Below are 25955 nucleotides of genomic sequence, written 5' to 3' on the forward strand. Positions count from 1 at the left end.
CTTTGGCTTAATAGCACTTAGGAAAACTGATTCTGTTCTTTAAAGTGACAGAGCTGTAGTTAAAACCCTTTGTGGGCACGTAGCTCTGCATTTAAGCAGAGCTCAGCAACTCTTTTTAAGAAATAAAAATAGTTATCCACAAATGTTGAGAGCTGACATAACACAACCCGATATAACATGAATTCTGATATAATACGGTGAAGCAGTGTTCCGGGGGGCGGGGCTGCGCACTCTGGTGGATCAAAGAAAGTTTGATATAATGCGGTTTCACCTATATCTTGGTAAGATTTTTTTGACTCCCGAGGACAGCGTTATATCAAGGTAGAGGTGTATAAAAGAACTTGTCTGAAATGATACTGTCACTGAATTTAAAAAAAAAAGGGGGGGAGGGATTCAGAGGTGAATCTCAGGAAGTTTATGTGGGTGTAACTTGCATGCTGATGAGACAGAAGAGGGTGAAATTTTAAAGTAGGGTGTGGCCTGGTTTAATGTACACCTTCTTACATCCTCTTTTTCTAATTGCTTGTCCTGCCACACTACCTCCCTTTCCGGCCTCTTGAGTGGGTGTTATGAGTCAAACTTAGTGGGTTATATACAGAGATGATGTGTAAATTACATGGATTGGAATCAAGTGCTGCAACTCATGATGATGGGACTAGAAAGTGTAATTTACACCAATTTGGATTCCCTTAGATTTGCCTCTGAATCTGGTCCATTCTTTTGTAGAGATGTGAAATGTTCTTCTTTATAAATACTTACTTGCTTTGCCATCTCAACACTTAGGGGTTGTGCATTTCATTTGCATTTCTAAAGATACGTATACCTGCTTGAAAAATGGTCTCTGGCTGAAGTGAAACTGCACATGTTCCCTCCAGTGTCCTTGGTGCATCAGATTAACGTGTCTCCTTTGCTGGAGGTTCCATAATTGCGAAGTTTATTTTCTAGGCTAGACAGTACTGTCAGCTGAAATGTATGGTAAACCGTGCAGGATCCTGCATTGCTAGATCTACCACCCATCTCCAGTGTCTGGTGAATATGCCACGAGCTACACTGCTGGGATCCAACACTTTTTTACATTTTAAAACTTCTTTATCAGTCACAAAAAAACAAAGCAAAATATTCAGTCATGATTGTCCAAGGAGTAGAACAAAATAAATGGCAAATAACACTCTGTACACTCAAGTCCACGTAGGTCCTGTCTATGCTAGAAAATCAGATGATTTTTTTGGCATCTGACCAGTCATGATTCTACACATCTTAGACACTGGTGTAGACAAGGCAAAGTGTTCATGATCTGTCCTTTTTAATACCTGCCACCACGTATTGAGCATGGTTGATCCTGTCCCCACTGGTGACCAGAACACATTCCTCCATATTTAAATGGATATCTGTGGAAAGAGATTGTCTTCAGGTGTCCAAACAAACTAGAAATTGAACTGCAGGACACATCCAGAAGTAACGTATCTTTATCCCAACGGAGGATATTAGCAAAACAGAGAATTTCAGAGCCTGATGTTCGGTGAGGCCCAGCACCTGGAGCTCCCGTTGACTTCAGTTGGAGTTTTGGAGGGTCAACACTTCTGAAAAATCAGTCCCCAAAAGATGAAACAAGATTAAACTTGGCACAGAGCTACTTGCAATTGTCAGAGCTTTCAGCCTCATTGGATATTGTCTGTAATAGCATTTGAGGATCTGACTGTTCTCCTCCACTTCCTCAGACTGGTTTGGTTTACTTGTTACAAGTTGCTTTTCTTTTGTCATAGTAACTCATGCCCATTTAGAAAGGTGGTGTCCAATCTCTTGAATTTTGGGGCAAACATATTTCAAGAAGGTCAAGGCTATAGTCAATACTTCGGGGCAGGCTCTCTGGCCTCTTATGGTCCATTTATGCCAATTTAAGTTGTGCAGAGCACCCAAACATCCTTTGCTGTGGATTCCCCAGTGGATATGGTGCCAGTTTACTCCACTCCCATGCCTCTCTCCCCTCAGCCTCTGTCTAGGGGCCATGCTGGGTTATGGAGCAGCATGTCAAGAGTTGGGTTGGGAGAGAGGCTGGTGCACGCTGCATGTCAGCTATCCCCTGCTGGTATGTGGTCTCTTGGGAAGCCTTGCCTTCTCGTGCAAGTTAGAGCAGCCACCAGGCTACTATAACCCATGCCAAAGCAGTGAATCAGGGAGCTGTAAAAGGTTTCTGATTCTTAGCTTCACCCTTCCCCTGTTCTGTGCTGTTGTAGGTTGCAGTGATCGGGAGGACAGCCGACTTTGCTAGATACTCCCTTTAGGCTCAGGCAGAGCCAGGCAGGCTCTTATTCTGCTCTTCCTGGAGTTTATACAGCCTACCAGGCAATCAGAGCAGCCAATGCTGCTTTCGCTTCCCTCATCTGTGATCTAGTAGGTGGCTCGTGTGGCAGCTGCTGAATAGCAGCAGCAGGGAAGGAGTGGCACACATCAGAACAGCAGATAGTTGGGTAGGCCATGCCCCCTGCCACATCCTTGGGGCCGATCCAAACACTTCAGTTAATTACTTGATGTCACTCTGGGAATACACTTTCAGTTTGTTATTTAATACAAATATTCTGGACATAGTCATCACTAAGGGAGGTTGGACACCCTGGTAAAGTAGTTTAGTTTATCTGAGATTTTCAGGGTATAGATGGCAACTTGTGATCCTTTCTGAACAGTTGCCTGTGTGTGTATGTAAACCTCAAGATTAGCAGTGGGAGTTAGTTATGCTCATTTGAGGAGTGAATAATCTTTTATTAGGTTGGCTGTCTGAGGTTCCATATAATACCCATGATTATGCTCGTTTTAATGAAAAACATTCCCAGCTGAAAGTGAATCACTGAAAACAAATGTCCCCAGATGCAGCAGGTTTTGCAGATACACAGGAACTGGGAGATAGTTATGTGCAGTCATTTTAAGTGTGAAGTGGTGGGGGCAGTCATGGGCTAATGCTACAAAAGATCGTGTATTGTACATTCCTGTAAAACTCCAGGTTTTCACTGCAGCTGCAAAGCTGGCCGAGTTCAAGGAAAACAAAACTGTTTCTGGTTCTGTGTCTGTGATTACATGGTAGCGCTGCCTGGTGGAATGTCACTTCCCACCTCCAAACTTTCCTTAAAATAGTGTGTATAAATGTGTGTTTAGAGTTTTGTCATTGAGCATTGTTGTAAATTTAAAATTGAACTTCAAAACTTCAATTTGAAAGCTTTAAATAGAACCTATGGGAGAGAATAGATTTGCCCCCTAACTACCATTGACACGTCATTGGCACTTTCCCATAAACTGCACAAAGAGTCATGATGAGGCCACATTAGGTAAATATGGAATGCTAACCACCATGTGATCCCCTTAGCATACCTGTAACACACCTCTTGTCTACATGGAAACGTGCCCCCAGTAGTGCTCAGCATTTCAACGAAGAGTCCTTGGCTGTGTGGCTGCATACACTGCTGGCATGTAACATGAACTTACTACACCTCTACCCTGATATAACGTAGTCCTCGGGAGCCAAAAAATCTCACCACCTTACAGGTGAGTCTGTGTTATATCTAGTACGGCGTAGCGGCAAGAGCCGGTATGCCATGCCGGACTGGACCGGCTTCCCCGGAGGTGATTTAAAAGGCCCGGGGCTCCACACGAAGTCAGATATAATGTGGTAAAACAGTGGGGCTCCCCAGGCCCTTTTAAAGGGCCTGGGGCTCCCTGCTACTTTACCGCATTATATCCGAATTCCTGTTTTATCCGGTTGCATTATATCGGGGTAGAGGTGTAGCTGCTTCTGGCCAAGGGCAGGAGAGAGAAGTTGAAGGGGCTTCAGGGCTCACAACGTCCTTTCTCTGTGTGGGAAATGAATTACTTCCTGAATTTCATCTTAAAACCGATGAGTGGAATCCCCCACCACTTTTTCCTTCCTTTTTTCCCCTTTCTCCTCATTCCTTCAGTACCACACGTTCATTATCACCAACTGTGCATTTCACACACTCTCTCCCTACTTGCTTTTATCTATCTTGTCCCTTCACTTCCTTTCTGTTCCTTATCCCACATACCTTTTTCCCTTGCTTTCACTGTGATGCAATGACTAAGAAATGGTGCCAGGGTATTTATGGGAGTTCCCTTAAGAATTATGGGAGTTGCGAGCTCTTTTTCCTCAGTTCCTTTTAGCTCTCTTGCTGCTTGCAGAAGGGCTTTTGAAATTTCTCAGATGTCATTGCTTCAGGGAGCTGTACCAGGAACTGTAGACCTACTGGGCTGTCGATACTGGGTACAGTCCCATCAGTTTACTTACTAGTAATTTAGGAGCTGGCAATTCAACATACCCACTCCAGGTGACTGTATAACAAGAAATATTGTATACTGTAGTGTTTGAAGTCAATTAAAGTATTTCCAATATCTTTAATTGGACAGTTTTTTGGGTAAATAAGATGGTGGCTGCAGCTACTTGTTCGGGGGGAAGAGGGAAAGGAACCCAGGCGTTTGAAAGATCATTGACAAAGTAAACAAGATCTTTCTCAGACAAATGCACACCTTAAACTATGTTCATCATCCTTTCCTCAACAGATTTTAAGTCCTCAATATGATGGGCCAAATTTGCCTCTAGTGAGTACAGTGACGCCAGGCCTGAGTTTGGCCTACTGTATCTATAGAAAACTGAATAAGTACGTGATGTAATAGCTCCCTTTTTAAAGTTAGAGGGAAACAAACATTTCCATTGTACTTTGCTTGAGTCATAGTTCAGGCCCAGCATATTTTGAATCTTTAAACTATTGTTCATAAAGAATCTTCGCCTGTCCACTTTTATCACATATGACTTTAACGTAGCTTTAGGGAAGTGGGGGAGAGAATAAACATGGCTGGCTTCCAAGATCCAGTCTTTTTGTTGACTTGGAACATATTTTGCTAGGAGACCTACAATTAAAATGTTCAATTGGTTTAGCAGAGTAACTGCTGTTGTGAAGACATTTGACAGATTTATGATTTTGGAAGTTTGTCTTTCAGCTAGTGTTGAAATCAAAATTCAGAGTAGCTCCAGGGACAAAATAAACCTATTTAATTTTTGAGTCAGCTTCTTACATATATAATTTAATTCTAAAATAGTAGTAAACAACAAACTGATAGCCTTGTTTTCAGAGATGCTGATCATCCACAGCTCCCACTGAGGTCATCTTCACTGAAAATTAGGCTATAGTTCTTAATTTTTTTAAAAGATCTGAGCTTTCTATTGCAGCGAGTAGAGCAATAACAGCAAAGAGGAGCAGGTAGCTGTTTAACTTTTTTTTGTATTGAATAATCCAAATCAAAGATCAGTGAGTTGCTCAGAGAGGAGGCCAGATGAGATTTGAAGCACATTTCACTTCTGACTGCATTTGCAGGGACCCTTGTATGCATACAGGGAATGTTTAAGGGCATAATAAGTTGAGTTGTGCTATCTGTAGGAGATCCTCAAGTGACAAGTGCTATATAAATTGAAAATATTAGCTTCCACTGTCATTTCTTATCAAGTAGATCTTTCTCCAGACTTTAATTACCTTTGTTCTCCTTCATGGGAAGTTGTTCCTGGTTAAGAACACTTCTGAATGGTAGAGGACTGTTTCTGCTTCTACATCAAATCAGTGTGTAGGTACCTTAGAGTGACACACAGAGCGTTTTGATGCTTCACATCTTTCAACTCTTGGCCTGAAAGAACATGCATCTCCAGATTATTATTTTTTTTTTCAGAACTCCAATATCTCCGAAAGGGATTGGGATGCAATATATAATACAGATTGTCTGAGACACGTAGCCTGTTTACATAAACAGAAAGTGACTTCCCTAGCATCTCATTTTGCTCAGTATTTTTCTGTGAATTTTTTATTAGGACTGTGTACATGCAATGGTCACTAATGAATGGTGCCAATTGCTTTAGGCTGAGAGTGATTAACTTAATAATAAGGACATGGGTGTGGCATGCAATGTACCTTGTGTATTCTACTAACTGTGTGCCATTATCTTTATCTCTTCCAGATGTTTCTTACTGTATACCTCAGTAATAATGAACAACACTTCACTGAGGTGCCAATTACACCTGAAACCACTTGCAGAGATGTGGTGGAGCTTTGTAAAGAGCCTGGGGAGAGTGACTGCCACCTTGCTGAAGTATGGTTTGGCTCAGGTATGAGAGATGCAGCTTTTGTGATCATTCGATATCCTTTGTTTGTTTATTGTTGTTTACCATAGCACCTAGAGTCCAAGGCCCCATTGTGGTAGGCACTGTACAAACATACAGCATAGGGATAGTCCCTGCCCTGAAGAGTTTATCATTTGCCTTCCTTTCTGTTAAACTCGTCACTGGAAATACATGCTATATATGCAAGACTCTGTGGAACTGGAGAAATGTGACTCCTGCGGGTCTAGAGATTGAAGGCTGAGCAACTGACAGGGGAAGGGATTTTAAACAGACGGTTTAATGTGTTCTGGGGGTTTATGTAATTCCAATGCCTCATGAACATTTTGGAGACAGGATGACTGTTAAATGAAAAGATGGGAGTTGAATTTTTAAGTCATGAGACTTAACAATACTCATGCTCTGAGAGCCCGAAGAGGTTCTCCAGCAAAATCAGGGAAGATCAGACTTGGTGTTCCTCACATTTCTAACCTTTAAAACAAGCAGCACATTCTTTTATTATTTTGTTTAAAAAAAACAAACAAGAAAACAATGGGTCTTCTTCCCTCTGTTTGCAGACTCAGGGCCATAAAACATAAAGAGTTTTTTATTTGTAAAATCTAGTCATTAGCTGTGTCTGTTGTACTCTGGAGAGAGATCCTTTAAAGACTAGGTGACAGAGACCAATGCACTTTCCAAGAAGAGATGCAGAAACAAATAAAGCAATTACCTATGTGTGTGGTTTTATGCATCACCTATCCTTGTGGTGTCTAAATGCTGTTTGTACAGCTGTGGTCATAAGCCATATAAAGATAAAGCTGGTATCTATGGCGTATTCTCTTTTGTAAGGAGAGGCAAGTGAAATTTGTGTTTTTTTTTGTTTTTGTTTTTTTTTATGGGAAGGCGGGAATTTGAACTAATATCCTATATTCTTCTGGGAACTCTTGTGTTTACTAATGTAATTTTGTATTAGTTTTTCAACACAAGTATTTGCTTACCTTTGTACAAAGCCAGTATTTACTGGTCACAAATATAAAAGCTATCTGCATGTTTCAGACTGCATTTCCTAACAAATAATTTAAACAAGGTATAAATTTTTAACCAATCAGTTATGGTGGATTCTCCATCACTGACCATTTAAAAATAAAGAGATTTAAAAAAAAAAAATGTTCTAGGAATTATTTTGAGACATTCTATGGCCTAAGGTGTCACGGGATGATCACAATGGCCCCTTCTGGCCTTGGAATCTATTAATGTATGAATGAAAATGGTGTAAGGCCAAAAAAAAAAAAAAAAGCTTTGGTGTGGTATGAAGTAGAAACACATTTAGAAAGGGATATAGTTGACCCAAAACAGCTAATGTGCCACCAGTAGTGGCCAATTGCAATTATTTCAGTTGCATCACATTTTATCCTGTGAGAAAATTGCTGTTCAACTCGTTTCACCTTTAAGAAGAGGCTGTGCAAATAAGTCCACTTTATTTTGCAGAGATTTAGGAGCTAGACAGTTTAGAAAAATTGCTTTCAATGGCATGCAGCTATATAAATATAGTTATTAAAACTGTAAAGTGACTAAAAAAACAAACGGGGAGACAGGCTCTTCCACAGCTGATGAAGAAACAAAAACTGAGGTGCATCTTGAAAAATAAGGGCTGTCCAAATTAAATTACTGGGGTGCTCTTTGGGTATCACTTGCTTCTCCTCTCTTTTGTCTGGCCACATGTTACAACAAACTTTTCTCTGGTTCAGGGAGTCTTGGCTTCTGTTCCTGGAGCCTATTAAACCTCTTGTGAGTGTTGGCGAGTGGATTTGCTGGAAATTGACATAAGGGGCTCTTTCTGCAGGAGCTGTACATCTATCTCCACAGTGCTCCCATTCTCTTTTGGTTTGAGGAACAGGAGGCCAAGCTTTAATAAACGGTGATCCCTTGGTGGGATCGTATACCCTGCTACTGGATCACTGATTTTGACCAGGAAAACTGTTTCTACTTCCTTAATTACCAAGAAAAGTAATTAAAAGGAAGGAGTATGTACGTTACATGTCTTTTTAGATACAAAGGAGGAAGAAGTGAAAACAGAAGACTTCTGAATGATCCTCTTTGTCCTGTCCTTGGGTAGTTTGTGTTTGATTTCTATTAGAACTTGAAAAATCTGTTTTGACGTTCCTTGAATTTACCAGTGAAGTGTTGACAGCATCCTTGTTTAAAGGGCATCTTCTTAATTTTGATTACGCAGTTCTGATCGAAGTATTGCCTAGTTCCCTAGGAATGTGCCTCATCAGCCTTTTATATATTCTTTGTTTAAGAAGATGTGAATCTGACAGCAGTACCTTTTTTGCATTGAGGTTTAACAGATGAAGAGCTTTTCTATCTGTCTAGACAAGTAACCGCTGGGAGATTGCTTTTTCTGTAACAGTGACCTAGTTGCTTATACTGTAAATCTAATCTCTTCCGACAGTGACTCCAGATATTTTCCCTCCTAGATGGCTTCAACATAGCCGAAGAATTTTCATTTAAAGAAATCCTTTTTATATTGTGAAAGAAGCCATTCAGATACTATTGTATCTGTGTTCACTTTTTAAGTTTTTTATAAGGGGGCATTCATGCGTAACACCACAAATTCCTTTTGTCTAAAATTAACATTTTACCTCTGAGACTTAGGCTTAAAAAAAGAAAAACTTTATTCAAGATGAAATGCTTCCTAACTTAAATCATTGCCCTCCTCAGCCTCATCTCTGCCTTGAATGTAAAAACAGCAGATTCTAAATCCAATAGCAACAAAAAATTGCTTCCATTATGGACACTTACTTGTATGTTTATATCACATCATTCATATCCACTAATAGCTCTTGTCTTCTAGAGTGTAAGCTGTTCAGGCCAGGGATTGTCTTTTTCCTATGGTTTGTACAGCACCCAGGGCAATGGGGCCTTGATCCTGATTGAGGCCCTTTGGGTGCTGCCATAATATATAAATTATAAATAATAATGGAAGTTCCACATTGTCTATGCTCAGGGAAAAAAAAACTGTTTATACAACAAGGTATTAATATATTGTTGTAAAAAGCCTGGAATAGACAAGGAAAGTTGTAGCCTTACCTTGATCAGCTCCATCAAGATGAATCCTAAGCTAAAGTTCACCTCAGCTGGGTACATTGAGGTAAAACTACAGCTTGTTGTGTCTATGCTAGGATTTTACATTGCTAACGCATTGTAAACACAAGCTTTTTTTGTTTTTTGTCCTAATGTGGATGAGGCCTTGGACAACACTGCTATTCTTATGTATTCTTTAAATAATTCTTAACCATTTATGTGGTTTTTATCTAGGAAAATTAAATTAAAAAAAATAATTGCTCACATTCAAAGATGGGAGGACTCTAAGTCAATCCAGGGCTGCCCAGAGGGGGGTGGGCAAGTGGGGCAATTTACCCCAGGCCCTGGGCTCTGCAGGGGCCCCCACGAGCATGGCTGAGGCTCCCTTCCCGGCCTCACCCGGCCCCATCTCCTCCCCTCCCCTCTACCAGAGCCTCAGCCCATCCAGCAGCGTCCCAGACAGCTGCAGCGTGGCTTCAGTGGGGTACCTGAGCTCCGCCCCGCTCAGAGCAGGAACAAGATGGATCAGGGATTCTGAGGGGGGTGGGCAGTCGTGGGGCAGGAAGTGGGTGGGGGTCGAATGGAGGCAGGGCCAGGCTGTTTGGGAGGCACAGCCTTCCCTACCCTAAAGCTCATTCAGCAGTTTGAGGCTTGCAGAAGAGCCAAGCTGTTAGCTTTTCCATTAGGGCTACCATCGCTTTCACTTCTCAAATGCCAAGTATAGTCTATATTTAATTTCAGTGCCATAGGGAGATTCATGTCAGAGGAGGGTAGCTTCATTTAAAATTAGTCACTGGGGGAGGGATCACATGAGAAGAGCAATATCTATACCACCTACCTCCTTCCCAACCCTAACAAGGGAGGACGGCCCCCCCCCACTACATTCCTGAGGCTCCAGGGGTTAATTCAGTGGTTCTCAAACTTTTGTACTGGTGACCCCTTCATAGTTTGAGGTGGAGGCTGACAGCTCGCGACCCCATATAACTCGTGACCCCCTGAGGGGTCCCAACCCCAGTTTGAGAACCCTGGTAATTTAATTTTAACACCCTATGATCATTCACATGCATGTGCTATTTTTGTGAGCATTTCAGTTTTTACAACATAGGCTCATCCAGATTCTGGACCAAGCTCAAATGCTAGTTCTGGAGTATGTACATAGTCTGTACTAAGCAAACGAACAGTACAGTCTCCAGTTGGAAGGACCCATGGAGCCAGTCTCTAGAAACAGATAAATGCATGGAGGTTAAGTCATTAATGGCTATTAGCTAGGATGGGTAAGAATGGTGCCTAGCTCTGTTTGTCAGAGGGTGGAGATGGATGGCAGGAAGAGGATCACTTGATCATTACCTGTTAGGTTACTCTCTCTGGGCACTGGCATTGGCCATTGTCGGTAGAAAGGATACTGGGCTGAATGGACCTTTGGTTTGACCCAGTATGGCTGTTCTTATATTCTAACCTAATGAACACAAAGTTATGGAGACAGATATGAGTCAAGAAGCCAGCAGAGTTTCAGAAACCTGGAAAAATCTCTGACTGGATGGCTCAGGCATTTGAGTCACAAGCTGAAGTGGTCAAAAGTTCTGGATTTTTTTTTAAGCAGAATTTTTTATTGTTTCTTTAAACAATCAAACACAGCAAGCAGCAGATATTTGGCCACACACTTCTGAAACCCCAAACCATATTCAGGTTATGGCAGACTAATTTTAGCTTTTCAATTAAAAAAACCACAACAAATTTTGAAGGAAAGCAGACACTGTCCGTGATTTTTTCCTGCTTTTTAAAACCCCCTAGTTTTTGATCTAGAAACAGTTTTGATGGCACATATTTGTCCAACCCTTTTAATGAGCTTTAGTGCCTTTTAGCACTAGCTAATGCTGAGAACCAGTGATACCTTGTAAAGAAGTTTTCTCAAAACTGGGTTTGTGCCGAGATGCAGAAAGTTTATTTTTCCCAGGGCCGCCCATGGGGGTTGGGGGGGGAGCAAGTGGGGCAATTTGCGCTGGGCCTCACAGAGGCCCCCACGAGAATATAGTATTGTAATTTTTTTTTTTGGAAGGGGCCCCCAAAATTGCTTTGCCCCAGGCCCCCTGAATCCTTTGGGCGGCCCTGAGTCAATCTAAGCACTTTCCGCCTCTAAATCCCCAGTCATGAAAGAGTGGTAAAATTGCAAGAGGAAAAATATGCTAGGGAGGGAGAGAACAGGTAGATGGAAGTAGCATACACAAAGGTATTCCACTGGGTCAAAGATTGGTCACTCTAAAAATCGTGTAGGAGTCAAAGGGCCAAGGAATGATGGACTTGAAACTATGTATGTATGTATTTAAAAGGTCTGATTTCTGGTTGTGGAAGTGGGGAGCAGGAATGGGAAAATTAATTAAAAAAAGCTATATGCATAATCTACAGCTTTTTAAAGCAAAATTATTTAGACGAATTAGCAACCTCTTGGATACTTGCCACGTGAACTCAGACTTCTGGTTGCTGCCTTCTTCTCCTCCTCCTTTGTTTTCTCTCTGAGGCACGAATCCGAGATGTTAAGTGTTTGGCCTTTTCAGAATCATCAAAAATTAAGCCTGGCGTCATCCAAAATGCATACGAGCTAGCAGGAAATAAAATTGGCAACAATTTCTGCTTTCAGAGGTATTGTGCCAGATTAGTGGCTGATGTAAATCAGCATGACTATACTGAAGTCAGTGGAGCTTGGCTGGTGTACGTGTTCTAAGGTTAGGCCCAACAGCTTTTAACTAGTGAGCATGAGTAACTTGGGGCACATCAGGAAAAGATGGATGAACTGGTCACCACAGAGCCGGTTTTTTTTGTCCATCCTGCTTTTGTTGTAGGATCCTTCCCCCCCAAGACAGGGCATAGAAGAGACATTATTCGTGTCCAATAATATATATGTATTGTGAGTTTTGTATCATGTGTACCTTTAAAATTCAAAGGTTATAGGAAGATTTTAATATATTAAAGGGGTTCAAAAACTTCCTATATTGATATAAACTCTTAAGGGTTGCATGGCGTTTTAATTATGGATTTAGGCAGATCGTGTCAAGCATACAAGCTTGCACATTTTGACCTGGGTTATTGATATCGTAAAAAATAGGACTTGAATACTTATCCCAAAAGTCTTTACCTGAACTTGAGTGCCTAAAGCTGCAGTCAAGCAGTGAGTCACCATCTGTTGGTATAATTAAGGGAAGAAGAATCCTTTCTTTGGCCACCCTTTCTTTTTTTGGCCACTAACCCAAATTCACAGTGGTGTTGAAAGCAAAAGCTTCTCCATAAGATTAGCCTCCTGCCAGTCCTTTGGTTGCCATTTTAAAGGCTTGGAGAAATAGTCTCATCTGAAGTACCACGGAATTGGAAGAAAAGCAACTTAAAATTGGTTCCTTGAAATGTTAAAAAACTCAAATGATTTCAAAATATAGCACTAGCCTGCCATAGAGCAAAGCCATAGACCATCTGCTGGCAACCACTTGAGTTGCAGCTTTGCCTGGGAGGCCAGTTTGCACACTCCTCTTTCATAGCACCAGATTTTTGTGGTTTACTTCCTTGTTTTTAGAGATGCGTATGAATTTTCAGGCATGCACTCTATACAACTCCTATGTTTACATGTTATTGTGTCAGTTAATAAAGTTTTGGGGATTTTTCTCCCCCTCACTCTACAGTGTTTATGGTGAGTGTTTATGTGAGTCGTGAAAAGCATTGGAGGGATGTGAAAAAGGTCTTACTGTATTGGTGTTATGCTTTTTCAGAGCGCCCTGTAGCTGAGAATGAGCGGATGTTGGATATTCTGCAGCACTTTGGTGTCCAGAGAAACGAGGTTCGTTTCTTCCTTCGCCATGAACGTCCCCCTAGCCGGGAAACAGGTATGTAGTGATCTGAATTGCTCAGATCTCACTTAAAAGAACAAACTAATTTCAGGCATTCTTAAGGCTAGGTTAACTGTTGCATGTATTATGATGGCTACAGTCTCTCTGACAGAGAGCTGGAGATCCTCAGGAGCACTGTTTGATCTGACCTTCATTTTGCCTGTAAGAGAATGCTACTGCCAAAAAACTTAGGCTCACTACATATACTGAATATGACTTCTATTAAGTTTAAAGCAGAATTGGGATGGTTTAAATTGTTCTCTCCCAACCCCCTCCAATTCTTGTATGATCTCCAGAAACCCATATTTGCCAAACTACGTTCTACCTCTATGGGTTTTATACATCACCACGGTATATGAGAGGATTCCGTGTTAAATAGATTGGCAGTAGCGAAGTCTCTACAGGACTTTGATACTCCCCCAGAAATATCTGCTGATTTTTCTGCTATATTATGTTACTGTGACAGTTGCCCATTTCTGCCTCCGTTTGTTTATAATCTGTATTCTGTGGGTTTTGCCTGGAGAATATTTTACTGCTGTGTTACAGAATCAGTAAATATTATTTGGCAAATTTAAAAGATGTAATATTTTACCCTTTCCAGCTGTTTATAAACCTGTATGTGTTTTGGTGTTCAAATGCAATGCACTTGTCTGTCACATTCTTGGAATGTGATAATTAATAACGTTGCTTTGTGATTCTAATTGATAAAGCATATAAAAGCACATATCATTCAGTTTACAAAATAATGTTCATAATCATCTGAATTCTCTCCTGTAGCACCTTTAAGATTTTTCCTTTTAAATGAATGTGAAGTGATGGTTTGGGGGTGGTTTTTTTGCCTTTTGATCTTCATATTTCTTGTAGTACCATCTCTGATTCGCCAGAAGTGTTTTATGTACATTTAAGTCAATATGATATGAACTAGGTAAGCAAATCTCGAAACTCAAGGAATTTCATATTGATGCAATAAGGAGAATGAAAAGCTTTTTCTAGACCACAATTATCTAATAAGACCCTTCCTCTACAACTTAAGTGGCTGGGCATAGTTGTTGTTAATCCAAACTAATCAGGATTCAGAACAGAGGAGGAGTGTGTCTATCTGACTTTAGTTTGCCTTAATGTGGTCGGATGCTGTATCCACATAGAAGCAAGAACACTGCTACATTTAATAAGTCTTCCAGTACCATGCTCTCACAGTGGGCATAATGTTAGTTTGCAAAATGCTGCATAAAGATGGCGTCTTCCTGCAGCATACACAGGGCATAGGGTGAGGCATGATATTGGCACTTGGCCTCTCAGTATCTTTAGTATGTAAACATTTCCATAGAATTGAACAAGATTCTAGATTTTAGGTAAAGATGCTTCCTGATAATTCTTGTGCCAGTAAATGTACTGGATTGAATTAAACCTGGAGACAGATCTAGTGTAAAATAAATATTTTTCCTTAAGTGTAAGTATCCAGCCAAAGATTCAAATGGTAAGTATTAATATTTTAGGCAATTCCCCGTGACACTAATTTAAAAGCAATAGCCAAATAGCATTCCCAAATGCTTTGGTTTACTGTGTGTTGGTCCAGATCATACCCTATACAGGTATTACCTGTATATGGGCCAGGCTACTTCAGGTTTCATCTCCTGGAGTTTGTCATATTCATTCAGGTTAGCAGAATAGTATATGGTATGTGAGCCCTTGACTTTAAGTATATAGGGACAATTGCCTAAGATGTTTGCTGACTGAGGGAGAAAATATTGAACCTACTTATTTGGGTCTTCTAAGGGCTTGAGTTCTTGCAGTATACAATCATTTAAAACCATCTTACCTTTCAAAAATAAATGTTGACGTTAAGTCATAATAAAAAAACCTTTGTGATTAGAGATAAAAATAAACCACATCACTAAAACTTTTGTTAGTCATATGAAAATACCCCCCCATCAGAATTTTTTTTTTTTTCCACAAAGTCATGGGGTGAAATCCTTGTCACAATGAAGTGATGGGAGAGGGGGTGTTGGCCATTGACTTAAATGTGGTGAAATCCTGCCCCCATTTATCATCCTGGAGAGTGTTAGAGTGAAACTTCTACCTGAATTCTTGTTTTAAAAAAAAAAATGCCTCTCTGTTCAGAAGAGTGACTTGGATTATTGAATGATCTTAAATAACCTTTTTTTTAATAGCATGTAGATGATTTCTCATTCACAATAATGTGACCTTGTGCCTTTTCAATTTTTGCCAAGACAAATCACCAGGTATACATATCATCCCTGCACCAGAGTAGAGAATAAACTTCCTCTGTTATTGTTTTGGCTGACTGGGCTCCATTTTCAAATTCTTATCTGTCTGCTCATGTGAAGTACAGATGTCCACTAATGAGAATGAAGTGTTCTCTTTTACTGTTGAAACAGTCAATCCCTTTGCTTATGAGATAAGGAGAGTGAGTTCATGCAGTAGATTTTCCTGGCCTCGTGCTTGATTTAATTTTCATTTAGCATTTCACTGCTTTAATTTCCATGAAGAGAGAAGTAAGGCATGTGTTGTAGAATTCTCCATATCACCAATGGTGGGAATAACCTTGTAACAGCCTGTTTAGTTAAACATCTATGGTCTGCAGTTAAGTTTATTTTAGAGTTGCTACAGGTAAGGTGAAAACCAGAAAGTCACACAGAATCTAAATGGAAAGAAAACGTTTTCCCTCTCCTTTGCATGTCAAGGGAGCAGCACTAGGGTGACCAGACAGCAAGTGTGAAAAATTGAGATGGGGGTGGGAGGTAATAAAAGCCTACATAAGAAAAAGACCCAAAAATCGGGACTGTCTCTATCAAATTGGGACATCTGGTCACCCTAAGCAGCACGAATATTTCAAGTGTTACATTCTCCTTGATTGTTGTATGTGTTAATTTAGGGAGTGGACAGAGGCCACAGGATCCGAGCTTAAAGAGAAATGGTGTAAAAGTGCCTGGTGATCAACGACTAGAGAATGGGGTAATCATTCAGTTTAATGTCTCTCTAATGCAGTTAAGCAAAGCCTTTCATTCTGAGTCACTGGTGCAAATCCAAACCTGGCAGACAAAGGTATTTTGATGGATCTTTGGTGGCCGCTCTGGAAATATGCAGTCAGTCCACTCCACAAAAACAATATCCCAATTGACACCCTTAGTGGCAGTCTCTGCAGAGATTCTGAGAACTGGAAAGGAATAGACTGAACTACCCAGTTCCTGCATATCATCCCCACTGGGTTGAAATGCAGTGGCAAAGGCAGTCTGAGGAAGATTGCACTAGTGTGTACCTGTCCTGTGGCCAAGCAGAGCACTTCCGTCTCAGTGCTGTCAATCAGATTCCTGTCATCAGCATTAGATCTGCAGAATGATAGTTTCATTTACCCTTTCTGCTAGTTTATTGCTTATTTTTCCCAAATATTGCCAAAGATATTGTTCATCTTGGTTCTATACTTCTAGTTGAGCTCAGTTGATCAGTTTCTTAAAAGTTGAGACCACTGCCATCTTAACTGCAAATTCCCAAATCCAGGTTTAGTGTTTGCCAGTTACATAGTATGATGACTGGGCCGACTTCGAATTGTGACTTAAACTCTGATTCCAGAAAACACATTGATCTTAGACTGCTTTGTAGGATGACTTCTCTACGCTCAGGTATCCATCCTGCATGGTTCTGTGCATCCATCAAAGCACTTAATTCATGCTGATCTTAATCCAGAGGGGTTCTTATAAAATATTTTTTATACACACACATTGCTATTTTGATTTCAATGGGCTATTCACCCAGTGCTTTGCTGGTTTGGGGCTAGAGTGCTCAGTACCTTACAAGCTCGAACAGTGCTTTTATACCAGTGGTTCTCAACTTATTTACCATTGCGGGCCACATATGCAGCTCTTTGTGTTATGTGGACCTCATCCACACAGTATATATACTACTTGTATGGCCCTGAGGATGTCACATGGGCCGCAGCTGTGTGCTGATTGGGCTGCAAGCAGCCCACGGGCCATTGGTTGAGAACTGCTGCTTTATATGCTCTACTGAAAAATGACCAAACAGGCCATATATTTCATAATAGATCCACAGTGGCATGTATTTTTATTAAAAAAAATAAAAAAAAGCTTTATCTAATTTTTTAAAAGGTATCGTCTGGGACTAATTGTAAATACTTGACACTTGTAAATAAATTTGACTCAATATATTCTTTTTAAAGGCCTTTATTCTTTTGTAATAACCGAACAGAATACACATTTTCAAAGTCTGAAAACGTTAGATTTAACATACTTTGGATTTTCATCTGCAGATCAGTGTTCCCAGAATGGATATGACTCTGGCTGAACTGCAGGAAATGGCATCACGCCAACAGCAACAAATTGAGGCTCAACAACAAATGTTGGCTAACCAGGTAAACTTGAAATATGTTTTGTTTACAGTCCAGGAGCAAAAGATCAGAAGAGTCTTTATTTCTTTACTGAGAACTCTCAGTACTTTGACTCCCTTTTGTACATGTGGACGTTAATCTCAATAAGTGTTCAGTTCCTAGCAGTATTTTCTGGTAAGAGGTTTATCTGCAACATTTTAAATAGCTAACAGTTTTAATGCTGATTAAATCAATCGCACAGCTTGCTCAGATGATAGAACATAACACCAATGTTGTAATTCATTGGAGTGGCTCTGCCAACCCCATTTTGGTCTGTATATTCACCAGCTATTCACTGGATTTCATCAGTGAACAATGCTTTTGTCTCTTGGTGTAATACTCTCCTGTAACGATCTTGCTTTTTCATTATAGAGTTCAACGTGTCTGGCTTCCTAGGGCAGCTATCTGGAAAAAATGGGCTGTAGTTGATAAAAAAAAAGAACTAGAAACGTGTTTTTACAGAAGAAGTCCTCAGTTCCTGTTCAACAAAACTAATGATGGAACAAGGGGAACTAGTGAATCAACAAAAATCATTCTGAACACTGGTGTGCAAATTCAGGGTGCAGACTTTGTATTTGATTCAGGGATCATTAATACATATTGCTCTTGGGAATGTCACCATCAGTTGACGAGCAGTTGTCCGTGAACCCATTATGTGCTGGCCTATCCTGATGTATTTCCTGATATCAGGTTTGGCCAGTTTCCTGTTCTTTGACGTGTGCTGTAGTGGAGAAGCAGGGCTGTATTGGTGCTCCTGGGCAGATTCAGTCTCATCCCACCATTCTTTCTCTGCTAGTAACCGTGCCTCACTCTACTGCCAGGTCCCACCCCTTGCCTTTCTTTGTCTGCCACAGCTGTGATTGAAGTAGGACCAGTATGGAACAGAGAGCAGCTTTGTGTCTACAGGGCTAGATTGGGAGGTTAGGTGTGTGGAGAGTGGGATGCTTCTGGGAGAGGGAATAAAGAGTGGACTGTGATAATAGGCAGGGAGGGTGGGAGGGCAGAGTTCCTTGGCTTACATCCCTCATTTTATTATCTGAATCAGCAGACTGGTCTGTAGAATTCTAAGGGTTAATGAATGAAAAGTTTAAATATGGGATATTGAAACTCTTGGTTCTCCATACCAATTGTAAGGTTATTGGAATTTCAGTAAGTCTGTCTTAGTTGGGTGCTGGAAGCCAGTTTCATAACTCAGCTATAGCACACGTGAAGTGGTATAATAGCTTTAAATACCAAATCCTTCCCCTTTTGTAAAAATATCCATGGAGTCTTAGTCTGAATTTGTTTGCATTTGGCAGCACAAGGTGGTGTAGAATATCACATGTAAGCACACGTCAGGAATATAGTGCCTGGACGCATTCTCATATTAACGTATGTCATGGTCCTAGCTGAATCTAACTCTAACAAGTGACTGGGTTTTTTCTCTTAAAGTTAACACTGCCAACAAACACCTACTTTGCCTGGACAAATTAGTCTGGGGCAAAGCTTTGTGTCGCTGATCCCTAAAGATTAGAGATAAGAGTGTCATATGCTCTCAAGAATGAATCACTGTTAGGCCAAACTCACCTGGTTATATAACGCTTAACAACTATGAATAACCAGCCAAAAAATAATGGAGAATAGCCAATAGTGTTAGAAATAGCAATAAATCTAGATCAGCACAACATCTGTAAGAACAAAAATAGAAAATACTTATTCCAAAGGAAATCAAACAGGAAAAACTGGATGTACACAGTTTCTCAGTCTGCACTGTGGTTGTCTTCCAGCATCTGCACAAATAATCTGGATGACCATCCATCAGGCAGGTTTGCTCTGTGGCCTGCATCTTGTAAATAAGTTGTCTGTTGGATGTCCTACAGAAGAATTTGTTTCAACTGGGATGCCTCTCTTTCCTGGAGGATTATTAGGAAGTCCAAGTTGTTTGCACACCCAGTCTTTTCACCATTCCTGCTGAGTTACTCCTTTCATTTGTGCTCTAGGCCACCTTCCAGCTGAATCCTGTCAGATTATTGCTGAAGAAAATAAACCAATTTTTGCTTTCTAGAGCAGTGATTTTCAACTTGGGGTCCGCAGACTGTCTGAGATTTCCAAAGGGGTCCATACTGCCATTTGAAACTTTAAGGGGTCCGCAAATGAGAAAAGGTTGAAAACCATTGTTCTAGAGTGAGGCTGTGATGTTACTAGTTTGTATTCCCGAGCACATGGGAGTGTGGGGGGAAAACACCAAACTGATGCAACCTAGGATACTGCAGGTGTTACTTGGGTTAACTATGAAAGTGATCCATGTTGCCCTTTTTTCTTCAAGATCATTAAAAGCCAATATTTTCAGACAGGACTAGTGATTTTGGGTGCCTCAAATTCTGCCCAATTTGAGATGCCTTAAAGGGGCCTGATTTTTATTTATTTATTTATTTCCCCAAAATGTGCTGAAGACCCACCCAAAAACACTGGTCATCTTTGAAAATCTGGGCCACGATATTTTGATGGAGTGCTTGAATGACCCTTGGTAACTGTTCTCCATTAACCGCAGGAACAAACTATCAAGGGAAGCAGTGGCGTATCCATGTCTTGAAGTCATATCAAGACTGGGTGCCTTTCTGGAAGGATTTAGCAAACACAAGCTATTGGACTCCATATAGGGGTAACTGGGTGAAATCTCTTAGCCTGTCATATACAGGAGATCAGACTAGATGATATGATGGTCCCTCTACCTTTAACCCAATTGTTCATAGATTCATGCATTTTAAGATATGGAGATGCTTTTCTAGTGCAGCATCAATTTTGTTGTAGTAGCTGTGATCATTACTTTCCTGATCTGAGAGGTCAAATATCAGATTATGGGATAGAAACTTAATATGCAATACATGACATGCTACTTTATCTCTTAAGACTACTACATCTGAGATTATATCCATCAATACATTACCTTGATCAAGCATATAACCTATTCAAAATAATAATTGCTAAATTGCTTCCTGTCTCTACCTGCAGGAGCAGCGTTTGAAATTCCTGAAACAGCAGGATCAGCGACAGCAACAGCAAGCTGCTGAAAAGGAAAAACTTAAGCGATTAAAGGAAATTGCTGAGAATCAGGAAGCCAAGTTGAAGAAAGTGAGAGCGCTCAAAGGCCATGTGGAGCAGAAAAGACTCAGCAATGGAAAACTCGGTGAGCAGCTCTGGAGAGGTGTCAAGGTTTTTTCCCCACTCTGAACTTTAGGGTACAGATGTGGGGGACCTGCATGGACCCTTCTAAGCTTAATTACTAGCTTAGATCTGGTAACACTGCCACCACCCAGAATTTCAGTGTCTGGGGCACTTTGCTGTCCCCCCCAAACTTTCCCCTCACCATGTTTGCCTTGAGAGGCTCACCCACGTTCCCTGGTGAACACAGATTCCAAACCCCTTGGATCTTAAAACAAGTAATATAACCATCACCCCCCTCCTTTCCCCCCACCAACCGGTGGGTGAGTCCAGACCCAATCCTCTTTGATCTTAAAACAAGGGAAAAAAATCAATCGATTTCTAAAAAAGAAAGCTTTTAAATTAAAGAAAGGAAAGATCAAAATCATCTTGTAAAGTCAGATGGAAAAATGCTTTATAAGGTACTCAGATTCATATAGCCAGAGGGAAACCCCCTCTAGCCTTTAGGCTTCGAGTTACAGCAACAGAGGTAAAATCCTTCCAGGCAAAAAAAAACATTTACAAGTGAGAAAAAAAAAACCTAAGACTAACACGCCTTGCCTGGCTAATTACTGTACAAGTTTGAAACATGAGAGACTGATTCAGAAAGATTTGGAGAGCCTTGGATTGATGTCCCTCCCTCTCAGTGAGAGCGAACAACCATAAAACAAGAGCACAAACAAAGACTTCCCTCCAGCAAGTTTGAAATATCTTGTCCCCTATTGGTCCTCTGGTCAGGTGTCAGCCAGATTTACTGAGCTTCTTCACCTTTTACAGGTAAAAGAGACATTAACCCTTAACTATCTGTTTATGACAGGAGGTCATATTGTAGGAGTGGTTGTCTGAAATAGCTCATAAAACATTCTTGGACTGTGGAACTTTCATTTTAAAATTTAAAGCTTTTCAGTTAAAATGTTCCAGTGCAGAGTCAATCAACTGAATGTTTTAAAAATCTGAAAAACATTTTTAAAATATCTGTTAGATGATCTCTTTGATCTCCCTGCAAATGGTGGGTTGATGCTTAAAGTAAATTTTCTCTCTTTAATTTTAAATGTCCACACAACGTTTCCACCATATCCCTGGGAAACTATATTCTTCAGCCTAGTATATTTTCTTTAACTTCCTTATTATATACCCTTTCAATCACATTAAATATTTTTCTATCCTTGATATTAACATCCTTTAAATATTTAGACTGTTACATCCTTCTTCTTTAGTCATCCCTGAAAAAAGCTCTGCATGGCATACTATCCATGCTGCCTTTAGACCTGGAGCTGGCTTCTGAGTCGCAAAAGTGGTATTGTAAAAAAAATAAAATAAATAAACTAGAGTCTATCTTGCCACCAAATAATTTTTTGGGATGTCACATCTTGGCCAGTTAATCATAGTGTCACATGCTTATTTCAAATTTCATATTAGTTGAAATATTTTCTTTCCCTGTCTATATATAGTATTGTGCAATGAGACTCTTTTACAGCAAAGTTTAAAGAAAAATAATTTATTCATGTCAAAAACACACTTGATGCTTTCCAGATATCAATTAAAGCAAGGCCCCAGGCTTATCGTATAACTCAGAGATAATGCAAAGAGCAGACATAAGATAATGAGTGGAAGGCAGTAATGGGTCAACAAAATAAGCAAAGTTGGGAAACTGTTGGGAGAATATATGTTACAGGTGACCGTGTATTTATGCCTGCATCTGTAATTTACATTCCATGCATCTGAAGAAGTGAGGCTTTTTACCTGCAAAAGCTTATCCCCAAATAAATCTGTTAGTCTTTAAGGTGCCAGCAGATTCCTTTGTTTTTGTGGATACAGACTAACATGGCTACCTCTCTGATACCTGCCAGTTATTTTAGTTGTTGTCATGTCTCATTAGCTACTTATAGACATACAATATTATTTAAAGTTTAACATAATGGGTTCAGACAGTAGAAATTCCTGATTTGGAGTGTCTCGATAGGATGCTATGTGTGATAAGCTTTTAAGTCCATTCAGAGATCCCAAGAGATTTGATGACCTATTGAATAACTTGTGTATATATACTCAGTCATTCATACTATATAACGTTAAGACTCTGCATACATTAAAAGCACCTATCTGAGTATTACTTGGTTAATTTCCATGAGCAGTTGCTGCATGATGCTGGATTTAGCTTCCTCCTGGTAGCTCAGCCTGATAAGTGTGTACTTCAAATGATCAAAGCAATATTTATTTTGATTGTTTGTTTCTCACCAACACATTTGATGCACAGAATTAATGTAAATTTGGGATTTACCGGAACTAACTTTTCCTTGCTATATGTTTTGTAAAGACCCAGAAAACAGATTAACTTTAGTCTAAGAAGCACCTACAAAGGATTTTTGTGTCCAGTTCATTTGTAACTGCCTGTTGTAGACCTGGCTCCAGCATTGTTCTGAAGAACTGCAGGGCGTTCTCTGTTCCCTTAACTGCTGCCTTGGATGCAACCCACACTTGGTTCTTTCTCAGCTGCTGCTATTGTGCTTTCTTCCTTTCTAGTGGAGGAAATTGAACAGATGAACAGTTTGTTCCAGCAAAAGCAGCGAGAGCTGGTACTGGCTGTGTCAAAAGTAGAGGAACTTACCAGACAACTGGAGATGCTGAAGAATGGCCGGATTGATGGTTACCATGACAACCAGTCTGCTGTAGCTGAGCTTGACCGACTGTACAAGGAGCTGCAGGTAATGGCAAATCTGCTTTGCAAATGAGAACTTCCAATAATGGCTAAAAGTTGGTAGGTCCATGTCTTGTCTTAGAAATACAGCACACTTCCATTCTTCCAAAAGCCATACAGCTGCATGAGATGTGTTGGGAGGGCAGCATATCTATCATATTCAAGATAACAGGTGGAATATACTGTATTGAACAGGTTGTGTATATTGTTAAAGTAAAATTGACTAATCAACAGATTGTTATGAAAAGAAGGAAAAGGTAACCCGAATCTGTGCGTGTGACTTTACCTTTTAGAATTCTGTTTATTTCCTCAAGTGCCTCCTGGTCTTCATCCTGAACACTGATCTGTTTTTTGTTACTCTTTTCCACCCCACCTCACCCCCCCTTTTAAATATATTCAGTTGAGGAACAAACTGAACCAGGAGCAGAATGCCAAGCTGCAGCAACAGAGGGAGTGTTTAAACAAGCGCAACTCAGAGGTGGCAGTTATGGATAAGCGTGTTAATGAGCTGAGAGATCGACTGTGGAAGAAGAAGGCAGCACTGCAACAGAAGGAGAATGTACCGGTAAGGGCTGGATAGTTTGTTGATAATCCTGTTTAGTTTGACAATATTAAGTCAAGACCCTGCGTGTGGGGAAGGTTGTTGTTCTCTATCCCTTGGTGTTGGTAGTCTTGTATTATTAAAGTGCTTTTCATGCTGCATTGGTGTTAACCTACCTAGTGTTCATAGGCCAGAGCTCTCTTTGTGCTGCTGTTAAATTTTTCAGATAGCCTTGTTTTTTACAGAGCTGGTATATTTACTTGGACTGTAAAGAAACTTTACTTTTAATAAGAGAATGCTAGTGGGTTTTATGCCTTTTTTCCTGACTCCTGTAGTGGTCTGTGGTGTGTATTGCCATATTCAATTATTTGTACTTGCATTCTTTATTTAGATTTCTTCAGATGGGAATCCACCCCAGCAAGTGGTATCTGCCCCAAGTCGAGTGGCAGCGGTAGGTCCTTATATTCAGTCCTCCACCATGCCACGTGTTGCCTCCAGGCCTGAACTTCTAGTGAAACCTGCATTTCCAGAGGGGACCCCAACTTTGCAGGCACCCGATGGTCCTCTGAAAACACAAACTCTGCCAAATATGAGAGCTGCGGGTGTTTCTCAAGCTAAAGCTCCTGCTGGTAATTTATCTAATTCTCAGTTTCTATTAAATTCCTTCCACAAAAGCTTTCTTTTATACTGCTTCTGCTCTCTCTAATGTCTTTACATTAGTATCCCAAACAGTATTACAAGATTTAGAGATTAAAATGACTCTGCTGGTTAGTGATGTACTGTCATTACAGAGAAGAAGACCAATTCAGCATCTGTGTATCCTAGCAGATTGGTTGGAATCCTGAAGCTGTTAAACTCAGTCACGAAGCAATCTAAGATCCTTTTACTATGCATTTGGGGAATAAAACCTGTAACACTGGCTGATGCTTTACTATAAATGTTCAGTCACTGGTGGGGTGGAGGGGAAACAGGCTGACCTTTGATGGCAAATTGCTATGTAGGGAGCCACAGTTTGATTTCTGGTCTTCATTTCTCCTGCTGGTATAAAAGGAGTGCTAGTGGGCTTGGCATGTTCTTTCTGTGCAGTTCTTGCCAGGAGATGATCTTTGACTGGTTAGAGGTAAAGCAATGTGGAAAATTTGAGAGATGTAAAAGCATCCTTCATGCTTGCACAGGGACACAAGACCTCAGAGAGAAATGCATAAGAGAAACTCAACATATCACAAAGGGAAAAAGAGGTTGAATTGTGCAGTACTCATTGCTCCTCTTCTTCCTTCCTTCCCCATCACTATTTAAGAAATATTCATTGCCCAGAAATGATGCAAATGTCCTTCTCTACTTCCAAAATATTTATCGAGTAGTGACTAAAATTGTTGGAGTGGAACTCGAGCCTTGGTGTAATAGGGACACTCACCTCTTGAGTGCCTCCTGCTGCTGTGTGTAGTACTGCAGTCCTTTTCCCCCTCTCCTGTGACCGTTAAGGTTGGCAACCTCACTTTGAGGGGTCTACTGTGCCTCAGCCTTCCAGCCAGCTCACACAATCTAAAATGGACTTGTTACCCCTGTTTATCTACCCTCATCAGGGTCTTCAGCCCTAGCTCTGGGCCCTTTAAATGCAGCTCTTTACTGGGCTTTCCAAAAAAGCCTTGTCCTCTTCTGAGGGTTTATACCACTTCACCAGTGGGGGAACCTGGGCCTGCCCACTACTCTAGTCTCCAACCCTGGAACTTTATAAACAGCAGCCACATATTGCTATCTTCAATTTGTTGCTGCTCCTTCCCTGGGCCTCTTCCCACCTGGCCCCTTTATGTTCACCCCCTATCTTAGGGTTAAAGTTCTCAGGACCTCTCATTCCCAGCTGAAGCAAATGCAGACAGAACCAAATTCTGGTAATCCCTCAAGCTCCTGTGGCCAGAGAGAAGCACCCTGCCATGTGTCTCTGGTCCCAGCAGGGAACTGACTCACTAAGGGAAAGCCCCACAACTCCCATTTATCTGAGCCTGCTGGGCTCTGATTGGCTGCTTCTATGCAGTTTC

The 25955-nt window shown here is 40.7% G+C and overlaps 1 protein-coding gene across 2 annotated transcripts in view; it reads left to right on the plus strand.

Annotated features, from left to right (window-relative positions):
• Positions 1 to 25955, plus strand: part of TP53BP2 (tumor protein p53 binding protein 2) — a 60812-nt gene that overhangs the window by 16454 nt on the left and 18403 nt on the right. For both annotated transcript variants that reach the window (XM_032781725.2, XM_032781726.2), the window contains exons 2-9: positions 6004 to 6151; positions 12982 to 13095; positions 15995 to 16074; positions 17387 to 17488; positions 20495 to 20669; positions 23204 to 23385; positions 23779 to 23943; positions 24311 to 24548. In XM_032781725.2, the coding sequence (XP_032637616.1) occupies positions 6004 to 6151; positions 12982 to 13095; positions 15995 to 16074; positions 17387 to 17488; positions 20495 to 20669; positions 23204 to 23385; positions 23779 to 23943; positions 24311 to 24548 (1204 nt within the window). The remainder of the gene's footprint in view (positions 1 to 6003; positions 6152 to 12981; positions 13096 to 15994; positions 16075 to 17386; positions 17489 to 20494; positions 20670 to 23203; positions 23386 to 23778; positions 23944 to 24310; positions 24549 to 25955) is intronic.

The sequence above is a fragment of the Chelonoidis abingdonii genome, chromosome 3 (genome assembly GCF_003597395.2).
Source record: "Chelonoidis abingdonii isolate Lonesome George chromosome 3, CheloAbing_2.0, whole genome shotgun sequence".
NCBI classification, from domain to species: domain Eukaryota; kingdom Metazoa; phylum Chordata; order Testudines; family Testudinidae; genus Chelonoidis; species Chelonoidis abingdonii.